Source organism: Phalacrocorax carbo, chromosome 1, assembly GCF_963921805.1.
Source record: "Phalacrocorax carbo chromosome 1, bPhaCar2.1, whole genome shotgun sequence".
NCBI lineage: Eukaryota > Metazoa > Chordata > Aves > Suliformes > Phalacrocoracidae > Phalacrocorax > Phalacrocorax carbo.
The window spans coordinates 31,075,767-31,096,867 of NC_087513.1; the positions used below are offsets into that span (position 1 = coordinate 31,075,767).

The 21,101-nt window shown below is 36.3% G+C and overlaps 1 protein-coding gene across 2 annotated transcripts in view; it reads left to right on the plus strand.

Annotated features, from left to right (window-relative positions):
* Nucleotides 1-21,101, plus strand: part of IMMP2L (inner mitochondrial membrane peptidase subunit 2) — a 481,592-nt gene that overhangs the window by 375,933 nt on the left and 84,558 nt on the right. For both annotated transcript variants that reach the window (XM_064447503.1, XM_064447497.1), the window contains one exon: nucleotides 11,711-11,813. In XM_064447503.1, coding sequence (XP_064303573.1) covers nucleotides 11,711-11,813 — 103 coding nt within the window. The remainder of the gene's footprint in view (nucleotides 1-11,710; nucleotides 11,814-21,101) is intronic.

Here is a 21,101-nt window from a genome sequence, read left to right on the forward strand (position 1 = left end):
TCTGCAGTGGTCTTTTACGTAGTTTCTGAAGGAAGGTAGGATGATTTGAAAAAAATATAGAAAAGCAATATGATGCTGGAAATGAGAATCATAAAAAGTGATTGCAAATGAATACAAAGACATTTTACCCAAGGAGAAATTATTTCCTTTAAAATCTGAATCCCCTGGCATTGCTGGTTGATACTACTGCTGCAGCTCTACTGTTCACAAGACCTGGAAAATAACTCCTGGTAGCTATAGCTTTTTTGACTCAACTCACAGAGTGCTTGCCAGCACCTTTGTAAAAGTCCTTTGTGATGCAGTATATACATATTGATGAAAGTATCAGAAGAGGGACAAAACCTAGGTCCTAGGTATGCAACATGTCTTTAAAGCATATAGTAGAATATGTAAGGAACATACAATACGAACTACAAATTTTGTCAAAGATTAAATGAAATTATAGCTATGGGAAAAAAACTCTTAGTGAAATGCAGAAGTTATGAAAAACTTCTCAAGAAAGAGAAATATGAAGGAGGAGGGCACTGAGATCAAGGATATATTTTACCATGTACATTGGTCTTATAAAGCAACAACAGCTCCATAGCTGTTTACTCATTAAAAAGCTTGACTGTTCTGAACATATTATGAAAATTCAGGAAAGAAAGGAAGAAAGAAACAGAACAGAAAAATGAATTGTGCTGAAAATAGCCTTGAAAAGAAATTTGTGCAATTATCTGGGAAATCATGTGATATTAAAACAATTAGAGGCAATGATTCCTCCTTCTTTTTGCAGTCTAAGTCTTTGGTATGTTTTGGTCAAATACATCTGTATTCAGAGGTATGAACACCATCCTTTGCTAGGAAACTGATCTGTCAAGGATATATTTGCTCATAGCAATGATCCCATAAATTCTGTGATTCTCATAAGCAATGATCTCTCATCTTTCTCTCTCATAATTATTTCTAGTCTCTTCTCCCTGTCTGGTACAAAATGGGGTGTTATCAAGCAAACTTCAGGCTTGAAATGAGGCTAATATCTCTAGTGGATGAGCTGGCTTGCTCTTTGTCCTTTCAATCATTTTATCATTTTAGAGAAATATGCGCAATAGTGCATTTATTTCATTAGACCGCTAGAATAAGTGGAAGAAATTTTGTAGAAAAGCCTTTAACATTGTTGGAATATTTTAATTTACATATTTAAGAGTAAATAAAGACTGGTTATTCTACAAAAGAAAAAAGCCTCAGTTACAGAGAGACTTGAGGGCAAAATCTGATAAATCTCTTAAATAAAATGGAAGGTTTGGTAGGCAATCTGTATTATTTGCAGTACTTTCATACAAATATGGTAACAACAATGCTGCCATATACTGAGAAATGAAACAAGTACAAATAATATGATGTTGTTTGGAATTGATTAATTGTAAATAATGTTGAATTTAAAATATCGTTATATGAACTATATTGTATAAAGCATTTAAAAGTTTTTCTAATTCATTTTTTGTTTTCATAGATAGTTGGAATTCAGACAGACATGTTTAATCTATTTGTTGTAGTTTAATTGGGTAGTAGTTTTTTGTGCCTTAAGAAAAACTGAGATGACCAAACTAGTGTTCGTAATAACCACACATATTTTAAAGGTACCAGAGGAGTGCATTGAGGAAGAATATATGGGATCAGGGATCAGAAGTTAAAGTGATATGGCCTAAGAAACCTGATTTATTTTGATGTATATGTGATGTGCATCATCTGTATTTTCATTTATCTATTTATAATATAGACAGATATATATAACATAGACAGACAAAAAAATAGGTCAGAATAATGCTTGCATAGAATAAGTGGTTCATCAAGCCATAAGTAAAACAAAAAAATTATAATATACAAATGGATGTACAGAATATATTTTCATATTTTCTTAACTTTCTCTTTTGGTGGAGGGAGTTGTAGCTTCTGTACCTGTTTATAATGTGGCACTAAAAATAATTTCTCCCTATCACTGACATGTGCATCAAAGTTATCTTCGCTCCCTTTTTTTTTAAAAGCAGAGTGATTTTTGGATGGCAGTGTTTTAGAACACTTAAGTTAGGCTTACATATTTACTCAGATGAAGTTCTTTTCATCTAGTCGTATGTCTGTGAAACTAACAATATGAACTAATTATTATATATTAAAAAATAAAATATTTTGTAATTCAAGTATTTATAGATTTATCTTGTCACAAAATAATGGAAATTTTAAATTCACTTAACAGTGCATACTTAAGATATCAATTAATAGTGAATTATGCAATAATCACTGCATGAATTACTGTCTGAAAGTCTGAGGGTTATACTTATCCATATTTCACATTGGTATCTTCTGGCCTTAGAATTAATATTCCCGGATCTCATTGCTCTGCCAGTGTAGCATAAAGCAAGTCCTAGTGAAAATGAGATCTAGGTTCTATTAACCCATATAAAGGACAGCTGCATTACTAATACAAAATTTTGCATGACTACATTTTGCCTGGTTTCAAAATGTTATGCTTTAATTGGCTGCATTGCATTATCCTGCAAAACAGTGATATAATCATGTTTGTATACCTCACTCAGTGTGATGTAGCAAGCTGGTAGAAATACATTTTAAAAGCTATCTGATACAATACATGGTGCATGCATTTAAAACCTTAACTTTCACACAGTAGATGATTGGCACGAAGTGTAAAGATCAGTATCTGATTAGACTGCTTTTCAATTTAAGTTGAAATCCAGTAACTTTCCTGGATACTTATGTTTTAAAAGTGAGTAACTGTTATTTTGAAGAAGCTGATGAAGCAAGTAATGGCTAAATAATTTTGTTTAGAATGGCATGCTTTTTCAGAAGTTATCTAATGAATAAAACAGAGCTACAGACATCTCCCCTACTTTCTGTATCAGATTTCTACTTATTCTTAGAACTGCTGAATCACCACACTGGTGCATCATTTTGGTAGGAATGCTTTAGCTGGGAAAAAGATAGCATTTGCAGTTCAGCATCATGCTTGCTTTAAGTGCTTAGCTTATTTTTTTACAAAAGGTTGCATTTTGATCATATTTCTGTTCTGAATGAGGAACCCAGTAAATTAGTCTTCATTTTTCCTGAAACTTCAAAATCTTTCATTCAAACAGTGAAGCCTACATAGTTCAGACATTCAAAAATTTGCCCAAGTATAGGCAAAGGGAATCTGTGCCTCCATAATGGCTCCTCCTGATCTCACTGACTCAGAGTCTTTTGTTTCATATTCTGTCATTTCTGTCATTCTGGAGAGTCTTCTTTTGCAGGTTTCCTTCTTAATATATCAGATCTGGTAATGATCCAGAAGCAGTATCCTAAGCACAAGGTCTCCTCCAGCATTCTCCCAGTTCTCAGCTCAGACGCAAATTTTAAAGTCAGGCCTCTCAATATCTGGCTGATCTGCAGCTTTTAAGGAAAATGCATTTCAGCACATAGGCAAAAGTAATTAGCTGCACACAGCCAGAGAATATTCCCTAACTCATTAACATGCTATCATGCATAGTCTGTTAATATTCAGAAATATATATTGAGTTGCTTTGCATACATAACCCTGTCTTCACCTCCATCCCTGGAAAGGTGATGGAACAGTTCATTCTGGAGGCCATCTCCAGGCATGTACAGGAAAAGGTTATCGGTAGTAGTCAACATGGATTCACCAAGGCAAGATCATGCTTGACCAACCTGATAGCCTTCTGTGATGGTGTGACTGGCTGGGTCGATGAAGGGAGGGCAGTAGATGCTCGACTTCAGCAAGGCTTTTGACACTGTCTCCAATAACATCCTCATAGGTAAGCTTAGGAAGTATGGGTTAGATGAGTGGATAGTAAGGTGGATTGAGAACTGGCTCAGCAACAAAACTCAGAGGGTCGTGATCAGCAGGGCAAAGACCTGATGGAAGCCTGTAAATAGTGGAGTTCCCCAGGGGTCTGTGCTGGGTCCAACCCTGTTCAACATATTCATCAATGACCTGGATGATGGGATATAGTGTAACCTCAGCAAGTTTGCTGATGATACCAAGCTGGGAGTAGTGGCTGATATACCAGAAGGCTGTGCTGCCATTCAGCAAGACCTGGACAGGCTGGAGAGCTGGGCCGAGGGGAACCTGATGAAATTCAACAAGAGCAAGTGCAAGGTCCTGCACCTGGGGAGGTGGTCCTGCACCTGCACCCATGCACCAGTAGAGGCTGGGGGCTGAACTACTGGAAAGTGGCTCTGTTGAGAAGGACCTGGGACTGATGGTGGACGGCAAGCTGACCATGAGCCAGCACTGTTCCCTTGTGGCCAAGAAAGTCAATGGTATCCTGGGCTGCATTAAAAGGAGTGTGTCCAGCAGATCAAGAGAGGTTATCTTCATGCTCTACTCCACCCTAGGAGACTGCATTTAGAGTACTGTGTCCAGTTCTGGGCTGCCCAGTTGAAGAAAAACAGGAAACTACTGGAGCAAGTCCAGTGGAGAGCTACAAAGATGGTCAGGGGACTGGAGCACCTCTTTTATGAGGAAAGGCTGAGAGACTTGGGTTTGTTTGGTCTGGAGAAGAGAAGACTGAGAGGAGATCTTATCAATGCTTATAAATACCTGGGGAGTGAGCGTCAATAAGATGGAGCAGATTTTTTTCAGTGGTGCCCAACAGCAGGACAAGGTGCAATGGGCACAAGTTGGAACACAGGAATTTCCACCTGAATATGAGGAAAAACTTATTTTACGTGAGGGTGACAGAGCACTGGAACAGGCTGCCCAGAGAGGTTGTGGAGTCTCCTTCCCTGGAGACATTCAAAACCAATCTGGATGCATTCCTGTGCCCCTTGCTCTGGGTGTGCCTGCTCAAGCAGGGGGGTTGGACAAGATGATCTCCAGAGTTCTCTTCCAACCCCTACCATTCTGTGATTCTGTGATTCTAAAAGAAGCTGGTTTATATAATGGCTTATTGTCAAAGAAATATAGAATATGTAAGGGAAGGGTTAAAGTAAAAAGACTTTTTTACTTTGAAGAAAAAAAGATAGCTTTATGTGTGTGTTGAAAGAGAGGAAGTATTTCTTAGGGGCTGGAAGGTCTTTAGTGTCATGTAGAGGATTCCCTGTGGAGATACTAATATGATTTACATGATATATTACAATAAGGTTTATGTCTTGGGATGTGGGTGTCACCTGATACTGAATGTCTTACTATTTTTTCATTCTGTGAATTTGATGAAGATGGATATATGTGGAAAAATTCCATGCACAGTAATTTATGTTGTTTGGAAAAAGTTGGTCTTAAGTATGATAGAGACTACCTACATTGCAAATGAGTTTATTTGTTTATTATCTCCTGTGAAAACAGAGGAAATTATCTACAGTGTCTGTTCCCTGATGACACCCAGAGGTATGCAGATTGCTGAGACCTTCTGATTTCTCAAGGTCAAATCAAACTGAAGGCAATCATTCCTCATCCAACTTAGCTGAGCCAAGTTGCTTGCTTTGGCAGTGGTACCACATCCTAAAAAAGCAGATTTTTCTTGCTTGTGGGCAGGTGGTTTGAATACCATATAGAGCTCATTTTTGACTGTCAGGATTGAAATTATTTCTCAGCCAAGGATAGATATAAGTACATCTGTTAACTATTAAGTCATGGAGAAAAAAAACCTTTGCAAAGGTTCAAAATGTACCTCAGATGTAAAAAAAAACAAATCAGATTTTCAGAACAATTTGTGTAAAAATGATTAAAAAGATAAATGTAATTCCATTACATTCCGATCAAGAAAATTACTGCAACTCTCGTAGGTTCTATTCTTAAGCCAGTAAGAGTTTAACTACAGTCTGAGCAACAGTAGCATAGGTGGTTATTACTAACCTGTCAAAGACTGTCAAAACCTGAAATTTTGGGTTTTTTTAAACTTGCTTGAATACTATGTATCAAAATCTGGATTTTTTAATGTCTCTGTGTTATTCTTAAAGCTAACCTTTAAAATGGGAAGGGTAAAAGGTGTTAAACACTCTATTTTTCCTTCAAAGATAGTAGGTTTCAGAAAGTGAAAGACCACCCTTTATTAGTAGAAGCTTTATGAAATTTAAGATTGTTCAGTAATTATAACTCATGCTAATGAACTAGATATGAAATTAACAAATACTAAGTTAATTATTACTTACAACAGTTGTTCCCATAAGAATTCATTCATACATCTTCTAAATTTAATTAAAAACTTCATGTATGAGAGCTAACAGAGGTCAAGATTACAGGCAAACTCAGAGAAATGAGTCTAAGAATACTCAACCAAGAAAGAAAATTAGGTTTTTACACTACTTTCAAAATATAAAGTACATTATTGACTGCATTTCCTTTGTAGTGAAGACTTCTCACAAGCAGTTGATGTAAAATTCCTGATGAGCTAATTGTGCTTTTAATTGATCATAGAACCATAGAATCATAGAATCACAGAATCATAGAATGGTTTGGGTTGGAAGAAACCTTTAGAGGTCATCTAGTCCAACCCCCCTGCAATGAGCAGGGACATCTTCAACTAGATCAGGCTGCTCAGAGCCCCGTCCAACCTGACCTTGAATGTTCCTAGGGATGGGGCACCTACCATCTCTCTGGGCAACTTGTTCCAGTGTTTCACCACCTTCACAGTAAAAACTTTTTTCCTAATATCCAGTCTAAATCTACCCTCTTTTAGTTTAAAACCGTTACCCCTTGTCCTGTCACAACAGGCCTTGCTATAGAGGTTGCCCCCATCTTTCCTATAGTCCCCCTTTAAGTACTGAAAGGCAACAATAAGGTCTCCCCGCAGCCTTCTCTTCTCCAGGCTGAACAACCCCAACTCTCTCATCTTGTCCTCATAGGAGAGGTGCTCTGGCCCTCAGATCATTTTTGTGGCCTCCTCTGGACCCACCCCAACAAGTCAATGTCCTTCCTGCGCTGAGGGCTCCAGAGCTGGATGCAGCACTCCAGGTGGGGCCTCACCAGAGCAGAGCAGAGGGGCAGAATCACTTCCCTTGACCTGCTGGCCACGCTTCTTTTGATGCAGCCCAGGATATGGTTGGCTTTCTGGGCTGCAAGCGCACATTGTTGGCTCATGTCTAACCTTGCATTCACCAGAAGCCCCAAGTCCTTCTCTGCAGGGCTGCTCTCAATCTCTTCATCCCCCAGCCTGTACTGATAATGGGAGTTGCCCCGACCCAGGTGCAGGGCTTTGCATTTGGCCTTGTTGAACCTCATTATGTTCTCACAGGCCCACCTCTCCAGCTTGTCTAGGTCTCTCTGGATGACATCCCGTCCTTCTGGCGTGTCAGCTGCACTGCTCAGCTTGGTGTCATCTGCAAACTTGCTGAGGAAGCACTCAATTCCACTGCCTATGTCATTGATAAAGATAGTAAACAGTACTGGTCCCAGTACAGACCCCTGAGGGACACCACTCATCACCGGTCTCTGGAATTTGAGTTATTGACCACTACCCTCTGGATGCAACCATCCAGCCAGTTCCTTATCCACCAAACAGTCCACCCATCAAAATCATATCTCTCTATTTTAGAGAGAAGGATGCTGTGGGGGACCTTGCCAAAGGCCTTACAGAAGTCCAGATAGATGACATCCATAGCTCTTCCCTTGTCCACTCAGGTAGTCACTCCATCACAGAAGGCCACTAGGTCGGTCAGGCACAACTTGCCCTTGGTGAAGCCATGCTGGCTGCCTTGCATCACCTCCCTGTGCTCCATGTGCTTTAGCATAGCTTCTAGGAGGATCTGTTCCATGATCTTCCCCAGCACAGAGGTGAGGCTGACAGGACGGTAGTTTCCGGGGTCGTCCTTTCTACCCTTTTTAAAGATGGGCATAATGTTTTCCTTATTCCAGGGACATCATCTGACTGCCATGACTTTTCAAATATCATGGAGAGTGGCTTAGCAACTACATCAGCCAATATTTGGCTCAAGGATTTTAGGTTTTGTTGTTGAAGAGTGCTAGAAGCAGTCTGAAGCTATTTTTCACTTTATATTGTATTAATTTTTCACAGAAGTATTGATAATTATGCTTATAATTGTTATTCGTTTACATGGGCCTGAATCTGAAAGGTGGATGCCAGTTGCCTGCAAAGCTATCCTTAAGAAAAGGGGTTGAGTCAACACTTCTCCTTAATGGCCAATCTCATAAATGATGTTGTACAATTTGTGTTAGCAATTTATTCTTGTACGATTGCACAAAGAGATGGGTAATAGTTTTCTCTCAGCATGTCTAGATAAAATGGTTAGCTTGTGAAATAGTAGTTTGCACATTTAGAGCAAGAGCTGTATTGCCAGTGTAGCACATACGTGTGGTCTCCTTCTTGTAGTTTAGGCCAGAGATTAAAGTGTTTAATTTCTGCAAGATTTGTGTGAGAGAGGGGCAGTGTCACTAACTGACTAATTTTGATTGTGAAACAATTTGTGCTTTCTTCATAGTAGAGAAAACAACAAATCTGGCAGGTTTTTTTCTTAAAAAAAGTGAACATAGTCTTTACAGTAATAATTAAAAATAACCTACTGTCATTAGCCAAATACGGCTGTCTGAAGCCTGTAGCCTGGTTTGCTTCCACAAATGGTTTATTGATCTGTTGTGGATTAATTCAACAATGAAATTATCTTGAAGATTAAAACCAATATTGAGTAATGGATGGTCCAATTTACTGTAACATGAGCTTATTGCTGCAGTTTGTTACTAATTCATGCAGCAAAAAGCTCAAGTAAAACTTTGTTTTCAAATTTCAGCCTGCATTCCACAGGATAGTTTTTGCAGAAGAATTGCTGAAGTGGATGCGAAGTCCCTAGATAACTGCCCTGTGCAAATGCTACACTAACATTTTGAAGGAATTGTGTTAGTTAAAATAGATTTTCTTGCCCCTCTTTTGTTCACAGGTATACAGGTACTTATTGTTTATGATATATCTTGAATTTTTTTCTATTGGACCTACATGTGGGAAAAATCTGATTAATTATATACCCCATACATGAAATGGCCAGTTTTACAGAGCTTATAGAGAGATTTATCCATGCAGTATCAGTCCTAAAGCAGATAATTAGAACTGCTACTTCTGTTTCTTTTCCACTTCTTTTTCTCTCCCCTATTCCCTTAATACATTTATTAACATCATCAATTTTAACTCTATTTCCTCTAAGTCAAAACTTCTTGTGCACAATCATCTGCTTTTTCAAGATGAGAATTTCTACAGAATTCCTCTTTAATCACTGTAAAAGACTTTTTCTTTTTTGCATAACTGTAGTAATTTTTTCTGGTTTATGATGATTACTTCAAGAGTAGAAAAGAAATATGTATTTTCCTATGTTGTAGAAATAATAAAAAGAACCCGTGATAGTTACTGCACTCTGTGATCTTTTTCTTCTTGCCTTAGGCCTTAAAGAACACGCTGTACACCTGTGTTAAAGCTTTCTATTTTCACAGGGTTCCTGCAAATCTCTGTAAGACCTATCCATGCAGACCAAATTATTTCAATTTTTGTTTCCAAGTATTTATTGCAAAAGCTTTTTGTTTTTGTCTTTTTTTCCCCTTCCCGTTAGTGATTTCCTAATCATAAGAAAGGAGGAGATTATTTGGGGATAGGAGATCTTGTCCAGTCTGAGATGGAGTCACTGACTGGCATTTGTCATATCATTTTCCTGACATTTATGAGGTAAACACGTCAGCAGAATTAACTTTCAAATCCTTTCACCCTTCTGGGTGAAATTCAGGCTTGTGCATGAAGTCTGTAAATGTACAAAACTTTATCAAAATCTATGCTTCTGTATTCAGGAAGATGAGTGGCAGAGAAAATTAAATATTTTTTTTTGCTATTGTTTACCTTTATCATTGATGGAAGATATTAATTTAATAATTTTCAGTGTCTAATCAGACAGAACAGAATTAATGGGCAACTTCTGTCAACCTGTATCTTAAAACATGTTTCTAGTAAAATATAGTCTCATATGGTATTTTGTAAAAGAAATTAACAGTGAGACATAGCATTATGGAATCTCAAAACATACATAAATTTATTGTCCAGACTGTATGGCATATTTCTTAAAGAAAAGAAAAAGCGGAAGGAATTGCATAGTAATAAATTGCTCTTTTAGCAACTACTCTTTGTGTTTAAGAAATCATATGTTTACCAACTCAGGACAGTTTTGCACTTTTGTTTTGAATAGTTTAGGAACTCAGTCTTGAACACTGCGTACTATGAAACTGCTCTAAAGAAAGATGAAAATCAGAGTCTATTTTTTTTTTTTTTCTGCAAAGAGGCAATTATTTTTTCAGCTTCCAATGAACACACAGGTAGAACTTCCATTAGAATAATTCTGGCATGCTCATCCTTTTAGCTGCCAGAAAAAAAGCTGTCTGGAAAAACACTGGTTGGATTTTGTGATGTGCAAAGTAAATAATTACTATTTTTATTTGACTAATAAAATCAAATAAAGTTAATAAAATGCGCTTTTGAGGATTCCTTATTCATCTAATATTTCATAACCTCCAAGTTATTAGTTAGTTGGTCCTTATAACATCTTCACCCCTCTACCCCAAGCCAAACAAACCTCACCAAAAACAGTTTTCCCATTTTGACTTCTGAACATTCCTGACTGGTGCTGTTGCACAATTCAGCTGAATCTCATGGTGAAGGTGGCTTTCTCTCTTCAGCTGTTTTTCTTTAGTTTTAGAGTGTGCTCCTTCTGCCTCCTGCTTTGGGGACATATCTTTCAGACAGTGAAAAATGATGAGCAGCTGGAGGCAGCTAGCTAGATCAAAGGTTTGTTTCTGTCTATGGACAGACTTGGTTATCCAAAACAAAATAAGAGGTATCATTATCTGTAGTCCTGTTGGTAAATGCTTCATCATGGTAATAATTTGGTGTGCATGATAAAATCACCTCCCTGCATGAATGATTGCAGAATAACAGATCATATCTGAAAGAAAGCAAAAGTGTATGGTAGAAGGCATACTGGAATTGTGAAAATGACAGCTGCTCAGGAACTAAATACAGGAATTTTGCATACTCTGCACCTCAGCTTTAGGACTGATCTGTAGTTCGTCATTTTTGTAATATCAGGGCATGCTGAGGCACCGCTTCAGTATGAATTTCTGTGGAGAATGGCTTGAATCATCAATGTCATATTCTGCATCTCTTGGCCTTCTCTTAGGGGTTTCCTTTAAGTTTATCCTGATAGCTTGGTACAGCTGAAGAAATCCTACCCCCAGGACATAAACATTACAGGAATACAAGCTATGAATCCGAGGTCAGTTCAGGTATGCCAGACTATTTTTGATGAGTACCTAATGCTACCCCAGAAGAAAAGCATTCTCAGTGCAATATCTTTATGTGACTGTAACATGTGTCCACTGGCATTTACCTGAGATAAAATCTGATGATTTGAAGAAGTGTTACTACAGAGATGGAAATAACAATCCCTTAATTATATTTAACAGAAAAGCTTCTTGTTCCCTGTTGGGATGTGATTCCTGCCAAAACAACATAGTAAACAGGCCTTGACAGTGCAACTTGCTTATACAAAATTGTTACGTATGTTTTCACTTGAGTAACACTCTTGAAGTGTAAAGGACATCGGCATGTTTTCTTTTAAGCAGGTATTAGATGGTGTGCAAGGTCAAATTCCAAGACAATAAATATGTGAATTTTCCTAAGAAAAAAACATTATAATTTTTTAAAACTGATTAGCCATTTTTTGTAATTCTTTTTAGAACCATCGGATACAAAAAGAAGTATGTGAAAGTTCCACACGGGCATATTTGGGTGGAAGGTGATCACCATGGACACAGCTTTGACAGCAATGCTTTTGGGCCAGTAAGTCAATTCTCTGTATCATTTACACTTTGCAACTGAAAAGCAGCACATGTACAACACAGCAAGTATGAATTGATTGTGATTGTATCTTATTGTTTTTGTAAGAACTAATAGATTTTATAAAATATCTTGGTTAGTAAAGAATGAGTTTGCTTTTCACTATCATGAAAAGAATAGACTCCTTTTAGTTCCTGCACATGGGAAGAAAAGTGGTGGAGATGTTAAAATTTGGAGGGATGTACTGGAGGAGTAGCCAGAGGGTGAGCCAGCTCCCTGTAGCTGACAGATGCTCCCTGAGGACATATTGTGAGCTGATGTAATTTGGAATGGTTCCCTCCTGGGAGCTCGGTCTTGCTTTAGCACCAGTGCTGGGATAAAGAATTAGGAAATCTTAACTGTGCTAAGTAAGTGTTAACTGTTAAATTGGTCTGTGGATGATGGTAGAGATATTTCAAAATTTGCCCAAAAATAGATATTTAACTTTTCTTTTTATAGGGCCATTTTCATATTGAATAAAGACAAAACATAACCTGAAAAATCTGTGTCTTGACTGGTAGAAATGTGCATCTGTTTATCCGGAAGACAGTAAATTCTTCCTCTGCACTCCAGTTTTGGTTTGGTTTTGGGTTTGTTACACTTTGTGTAGATTCCTGTTCTTGTTTTAACTTAATCTAGCAAAGACATCAAGGACCTTATGAGTTTATCTGACTTCTGGAAATTTAGCCCAATTATTAACTTGAAATAATTTGTTCTCAAAAAAAGTACAAAAAAGTCCTATTGTCTGGTTTGGGGTATGTGATGCCATTGCCTCTCTTTTGGTTTGTCTCACTTTTTTTGTGCTTGTATTTCTTGCTATCTTTGGTTATTATTTTCCTGATACTGTCTTCTAAAATTTCTAACATCTAGTTTTAGAGGTTCTTTCCTGCAAGATTTAATTCAGTCTATCCTGTGCAGGTACCTCTTTTTCTTCTCTGTCTCCCTCTCTGTTCTCAAGATAAATCTTAGTCATAAAGCCACTAATCTTCTTTCACTTACAAATATATTGCCAATGTAGACTCAGAGCATAAGGAAACTTCAGCAGTTGGCTATTGGTTTCAGATTTACAGCAGTTCACACAGAAATTAATACAAGGCACAGAAATTAATACAAAGTAAAATCGTCAAGATAGGCACCGTGGAGCTTTCATGCAAGACAGCATGTTGGGGTAAATCTAAATACCTTCAAATTTTTTTTATTCAATTCACTGATGTTTATAAATATTAGCAAATCACCTTCACTAGGCTTTGATCTCGCATTAGTCATCAGCTGCTAGTTAACATCGGGTAGTATGCCACTATTCTTGCAGCAGTGGCACCTTTTGAGAGCTAGTAAGACAGCTTTAGCCAGCGAATTCTTTAGCTTTCTGCAGAAAGTATTACCTTGTATTGTGTTGATGAATACATTATGGCCAAGTCAGCTGTAAATAGGTATTTTCCTCTGGAATTAAATTAGAGCAGCAATCATAAAATACAGGCAAAAGGGGGCAGAAGAGATCACAGGGCTGGAAACTAGCTTGAGAATAATAGAATATTGAAAATTTTCATCTGTAAAAGAAAATTGAAAGTGTATTTAGGAGGACATGCTGGACTCCAGGTTCTTTTCTATTCTACACACACACATTAGATTTTAGGTTACAGGGGCATTTTCTATCGTTGTCTGCTGTACTCTTGAGATCACTTGCACTAGTGAATTAAAATATTAAAATCACTCTCTTCAAGCCGTTCAGAATGTATATTCTTCTTAACTTAAACACTTTTTCTTTCATAAGACTGCAGCAGTCATAAGGAACAGACTGCACAATGGTAAGACATGAACCAATTTTTCTCAATTTGTTAGAATATAGGTCACTTAAGAGATTAGGTTAAAAGTTACACAAGTCACAGTTCGGACTTGGAAAGCCAGATATATTTTCTTGGATCAAAAGATTCAGTAAAAGTAGTGTATTTTTAAAGTGGATTATGTTGTAAGCTACTATTTTTTAAATTTTCATTCAATCTTATAGTAGAAAGGCTTGTGTCGTGTAGACAGACACAGTAATGTTTTGTAGATGAGCTTAATGAGTTACATGGGGCATAAAAGGAAATTAAGGAAAGACAGATTGAGAACAGATGTTAGAATAATTTTTTCTCTTGGAGAATAACAATATGTATAATGGCCTAATGGGTTAGGTTGATAAAGCAAAAACCCTGATACCAATCAAGTTCTAAATTAGATGCACCTTTGGAGAGATATGAATTTCTAAAATGTAAAACCTTGGCAAATTAGATTATCTTTACTTAGTTCATAAAAATATTATAAAATAAATTATATTAACTCTTGTTATTGCATGGTTTTTATAGGACTAAAATTGGAATGTTAAGGCATAAAGAGACATTTTCCTGAAGTGTGTAAATAAAATGAAAATGTCTTAGCTAAGATTTTTAAAGGTTTAATATTTCCTTTCTGCTTAGTCTTGTCTTTGAATAAAATTAATACCTTAACTGATATTACAAAAATAACAGGACATCTGTGGGTAGCGCTGAATTAGAAATGCTGTTAACTCTCTATATGATCAAATCTTAAATATTAATTACCTTTCCAGAATATTGGACTCAATTAAGTAGAGCATGGTTATTGCAGGTTGATTTTAACAAAAAAAATGCTTTGTGCAATTCAGAATGGCAGGTGTTATATAATACTATTGCTTTGATACTGCTGTGTTTCAGGTTTGGAAATATTTCATGTCAGCCATTCATAAGGCTTAAAATAGGTCTTTTGAATAGAAGCCAATAAATACTCAGAGAACATGCATCTTTTTACTATTATTTAAGGGAATAAAAACTTACATATTGCTGGAAATTTATTTGAATTACCTGTATAGGAATAGTGATTTCCACTCAATTAGCTGTTACTGTTTTCAAATTCTTATAAAATAAAGTCAAGCTTTTATGGTATCTTAGCATTCCTTAATTGGCATACAACAGGAATGTAATCGTGAATAGCTTATATAATTATTATATCACTTTTTAAAGTTTCTCCTTTTTGTTTTCGGTTCTGGTAATTTTACTGTTTTGAGGGGCCTTTTACTGTGAGGTTCAACAGCATAGGGAATCTAACAGTACCATTCCTGACAACACTTCTGCTTTCTTAGATCTTTCTTAGATGCAGGAGACACATAATAAAGAATTTATTGAGTATTAAACTCCTTTGTTGCTTCAAATTTCTTCAACATTTTAAAGGGTTAACTTTATTGTTAGCTTTATGCCAGATCAGTTATGGTCTTTGCTTGCACAGCCAGGATAATACCAGCATAAAAACAACGTGACAATTTATATTCTGGATCTGACACTCTGGATAAATCAAGGGAAAAGTCATTATAAACTGTACTTCGTCCAGATCAAATGTGTAGAGTTGGCATCCAGCAGTGCAGTGATGATTTGCAACCAACATGGAAGGGTATCTGAGAAATAGTTATTAATAAGTGCATATAATAACTGATACATATATATATTCCTGGGTGTACACACATGCAGTGAATAGCACTATCAGAATTAAAAAAAAAAAAAGATCAGTTTTATCTTATGGGGATATGTTTGGTAAATGTAATAGTCTTATTACTATATTTCTATGTTTCCAAATGCCTCCAAGCTGAGGATACAAAAGAGCTTTATAAAATTAGGGCTTGAAGTCAATGGCAGTCTTTCAGCCGTCTTGTAAAGGAACTGAACAAAAGCTCATTAAAGTCAATGAGACACTTCTTTTGGCTTTAATGGCTTTGGATAAGACTCTTTATGAATTAAGCTTCACAATCCAGTGCTAGGGCAAAAAGGCTATTATCCTTCTTATCTTCCTGGGAAACCTGAGACACAGGTGGGTTGAATTCCTTGTCATAAAACATCTTTTTGGCTCAGTCAGGCACCCATCCTAGTCATCTTACTAAAAATACATCTAGCTTTTAATACGTTTACTCTCAAAACTAAACCCTATTGAACCTGAGCCTGGCTTTTTGCTTAATAGAAGTTTTACATTCATAAGCTTCAAATAAGTAAATTGCTTTTAGTCAGCATTACTGTAGAGGTCATATTTATGACTGTCCATATAAGCAATTCTGTACTGTAAGTTCATGCAATAAACTATCTGAAAAACATTCTTGTCTGTTTAACTATTCTTTCTTTCAGCAGCACAAAAGTGTAGACTGTGACTAAAAAACTCTGTAGACTAGAGTGACATTCAACATAAGTGAATATGATGAGTTTGTTAGTTATTTTAATTTGCTTTTCAATGGCTATCATAATCTCTTTCAGATATGACAGAAATGGTTTAACTGTTAACCCTCAATGGGCAAATTCAATTAATAACAGTAATGGAGTGTGGCCTATTATAATTATTTTCTTAAACTGATCCAGTTTTTCTCTCTGAAACTACTGTAGAGAATACAAGTAGTCAAAACTAGAAAATATGAAAAGTTCATTCGACAGTAAGGTGAACTGAAATAAGATGCTTTTAGTGAAGTGCAATGTGCAACTGCTTGTAAAGGAAGTATTTGAACCAAGAGGTCGGCAGCCTAAAAGTAGCCCTGCTTCATATGCTGTCTTCTAAGAGGGGTTCAGAGGATAGTTGAAGGAAGAAGCAGATAATTTTCCACAGTTCTGGATTACTTACATAATTGAAAACAAAGAATGCCACGTGTCCTAAAAGCGCACATCATCTTAGTGATGATCTTGCCATCTGTTGAAGGATTCATTTGTGAGTTATAAACTAGTGCAAGAATCACATATCTCCCCTGAAATGGAGCAGCCTCTAAGGCAAAAGATGGGAAGAGTTTAACAGCTGAACAGCATTGTGTTAAAATTACACAGTAAGGTATGTAGGTAGGCAGTGCACACTCTTCCCACAGAGAATTCTGCTAGGCCTTGAAATACCCGGTGACTCTATTTGTGTCCCCATATTCCAACCAGCCATTTGGAGACACTTAAGACAAACAGTTTCAATAGCAGGGTCCTAAACCCTATTTTTCTTAGTTTAGGCCAAAGTCAGGAGGAGATGGTCAAGCATTGTGAAACAAAAGTGTGATTTTAGCAAGAAAACACCTATCTGTGCTTACACTCATAAAGTTAATGTGGGTGAGGATAACAGTGATAGCAAAGTGGTCAGTGAAGGCTGGATATGACCCACTGTGGACTTGCCTGCATCAGTTGTCTAGCTGGTGTTGCAGCTTCTTCTGCTGTCTTTTTGTTACCACTCTGACCAGTACTTGCACCTTCACTAGGCTGTATAAATGTAGCCTTGCAGAGTAGCATGACTCTTATGGGATTATGGGTGACATTTCTACTTTTTCTCTTGTGTATTAAAGAAGAAACGAAACTGTGTTGAAACAGGATGTGTAATGCAAATATGCAATCAATGACATCCCATAATATTTATCCCTGGACACTGGCAGAAATGAAATAGGTAGAATAGTTTACAAACAGAAAAAAAATACTTTTGCATATGGAACATGAAGTTACCAGTAGTAAATAGCATACATGCACAGCTTGAACTTGTAAAAGTCTATGATGAATAAAACAGAGAGGATATTATGTGTTATGACTGGTGATGAATAAACCTCCAAGGGTAAATATGCTTGTCCCTTTTGAGAGAATATTGTATGTTAGATGCAAATTGGGATGGTGGCTTGTCTATTGAGAATGACAATTCACTCCAAGAACTGCTGAAGGGGAGCCTTGTTAATAAGATTGTGTGGCCTCACTGTCCATTAAATTATCATGACTAACTAAATTTGCAGTATAGGGAATAAAAAAGTCCTCCATGGCTGTCCTAATTCTTTTGGAAAGTAAAATATTTAACCTGATTGTAGTCTAAACCAATGCATAAAAATTAAACTTTCAAGCACCTGGCTATCAGCAATCCGGACAGGACTTTCTGTACTGTATCTACCTACCTGAAGCATTCCTGACAATACACTTAGAAAGGTTTTCCTTCTTTTTGTTATTAAATTAATGTAAATAGGATGCTAAATATGATACATTCTCTAAGCACATCCAAAATACAAAGTTGTTTGAATGTTTGTGACTAAAATCTCTCAATTAATTCTATACTATTTCTTAGCAATGGAATGCTCATAAGAACTTGTAAAGTAGCAGAAAGTTTGGGGTTTTGTCTTAGTCATATCAAATCGTAAACATTTTACACATTCTAGCTTATTTTCTTTATTACTGTACTTGGAAGTGTTACTGTTATTTAGCATTGTACTACTGAAAAAGCTTGAGTCATCCTGCTTATGGAACAAGATTTAAGTAATAACCCCAGGCACAATGAATTATTAGTCCAAATATTTGGTGAATATTTCTGAATGCATGTACCTTTAAAGGATTTTCCAATCACGTTGGAAAGGATGGTAGGCTGAACAGTCTACACCTGTTTTTGACATCACTTATGTTGAAATAAACCAGGAAAAAAAATGTTGAAGCACTTTTAGATCGATGTAAGGAAATATTAGAAGAGATCAGAGAGCTGTCAGATTCGTGCCATCATTTGTAATTAACTAATTTGAACAGTTCTGCATTCAAATATAATAATTTGCTGAACCCTGTATACCTCTTCACTAGTTTCCTTACAATTCTATTTCTCTCAAGTTACAGCTTGGAATACCCTTATATTTGATAACCACTCTGCAGAATTTATAGCATTATATTCTCTGTCTAGGATCTCATAAATTACTTGTTTTAATGGAAATGAGGCACGAAGGAATCCTTGCTGACTTTTCTATGGTTTAACTGTATAGGGGATTTTGATTCATGCTGGCATTCATATTAAGATTTGCCAGGATGTCATTTAAAAATCCATTGGATGTTTTTGTTTCTTTCTATTTTTACTTCCTTGGACATGGGCATTGTCAGAGATCAGTCATCGGTTACTACTATAAAGTTCTAAATTTTAGTTTGCAGAATTATAGGAAATTATTATTTTCCCGATTCCATTTTTGGATATGAAAAATGCTTTGGTGTAATAAGTACTGGTCTAATTAAGTCTCCCAATCCTAAAATAAGACTGTTTGATTGTAGCACGTTGTTTACACAATTCCACATCATATTGGGACGTTAGAAATGCATATTTATATGGCAGTGAATGTGCAAACCAATGCACATTTGTTTATTTACAAGTGTATGTTTATTTATTTTAGAGCAAAACATTATTGAAATATGATGAGTAATATTAATAAGACTTCCAATACTTCTATAAATTATTTGAGAGAAGTTATTTTTTCCATTTGCTTGATGCCTGTGTGGTCAGGACTACTGTGCTTTGGGGCTTCCCTGCACAAGGGGTGCAGTGACATAGGGAAAGGAGACCCGTGAAAGGCTCCTGTGATGGAACTGTAGCACACAATGTGGAGGAGAGGCTTCGAGAATGGGCTGGTTCAGCAGAGAAGGCTGCGAGGAGAGCTCACGGCTGTCCTCAGCTACAGTACACCCTACAGGGAAGGCTGAGCCAGACTCTTCTCAGAGATGCAGAGTAGCAGTTTAATGTCAGTTTACTGTCCTATGTGTTAACACTGATGAAACCACATTTATCAAGAGTGGAGAAATGGTAAATGTACTTTTCTATTGTTGCATTCTCTCAGAGGATTATAAAGGGTATCAAATTACATTTCATATTGTGTAAGCGTCTTTTGCAAACCTTCCTCTGTTCTAAAAGGAAGAGTTTGGAAAGTATACTAGGTAGCTTGAATCTTCCTAATTTGGCCATGTTTAAAGTTCATCCAGGGCAGAGAGGAAAGATTTCCCTCAAATACTATATTAATATATTAACAGCACACTTTTTATTTTTCTTTTTTGAAGCAGCACTTCAAATTCTATAGGTGTGTTATGGAACAAATAGAAATATTTAACTAGAGCTAAATCACTGGGATCCTGATCTTGGGAATGTCTATGTATATAGTTTTATGTCTACAAGTACTTCTTAATAAAGTCGAGGGACTGCATGATTCAGACTGCTCCTTTCTGTATACTTTGTTTCTTTTCTCTTTCTCTTATTTTGAAATACTTAAAGAATAAACCACCCCACCTTAAACTGAATAATTTTACTGAATTTAGTGGTTTATTAGGATGACAGCTATTTCAGTATTATCTTACATTTTTAAAAAGTCATAACTCTTTTTAGAAATATTTGTATTCTGGATTGTTATCAAAGCCATAAAAGCATTTTTCTAAACTGCATTTTTAAAATAAAAATATCATAGAATGGACAGATTTATTTATAATTTTTTAGACTTCAAGTAAAAGTAAATAAATAGTTTTCTGATGAACATAGTCATGGTGTTGCCAGAGGAACTTTCAGAATGATAGCAGAATTTTATAGTTATTTGTTCTCCCTTTCACGGAGGGAGAGATAGGTAAGAACAATTGTTGAGAGGTAAATCCCATAGAATGTTACATTTGCTGAGGGGAATAATGCCAACTAACAAAGAAGTAAATATGTTTACAAAACAAATTGTAAAATGTATTCCCTTTCCCTTGACTGTTTTTGGAGACAAGGTCACTTAATTAAAGTTGGGTATAGACATTTTAATTTACTTGCTCTGAGGATTTGGCACTGCAGATTAGCTTTTATTTGGGTTTGAAATTTTACGTAGGTTTCAATTAAGAGCTACTGCAACTCAATGTCAGATCCAGGAACCAGTAAAATGGTTTTAATTCTTCTCTTGTAAAACTTGAGATTTAGAAACAAGTTGTATATAGTATGAAAACTAGTAGTAGAAGTGAAATAGCAGTAAACTTTAGTAAGTGTTGCCAGAGTTATTGTTTGTAGAATATAGCTTTGACTTGGTGCACAGCCAAGAGAGGAGACTGAAGAGCTACAAGCCTTCCCAATTTTACTTTTGGATCACCTTAGTGAGATTGAGGTCTTTTTGTGGTTAAGCCAGTCAGAAGTATTAAAGCCAAAATCTCAGCTTCTCTCCATTTAAAATGCACAAAAGAAATAACAGAAAGTCTAAAAATCCTAATTTGCTAGCAGTTTAATATTCTTAATTCTGTATTATGCCTGATCATATTCACATATTTTCCATTATACAAATTAAAATTCAGGTTTAATTTGCAGCTTTTTAAAAACAAGGATTTGTATAATTTAGATGCCAAAATAACAGACTCTTGGACTACTCTGTAACAGATGTGAAACTGGTATCCAGCATTGAATTTTGGCCATATACATGCTATATCTAATGAAAGCCAGGGGAAGCCTATGACCAAGACAAGGTGTAATACACTG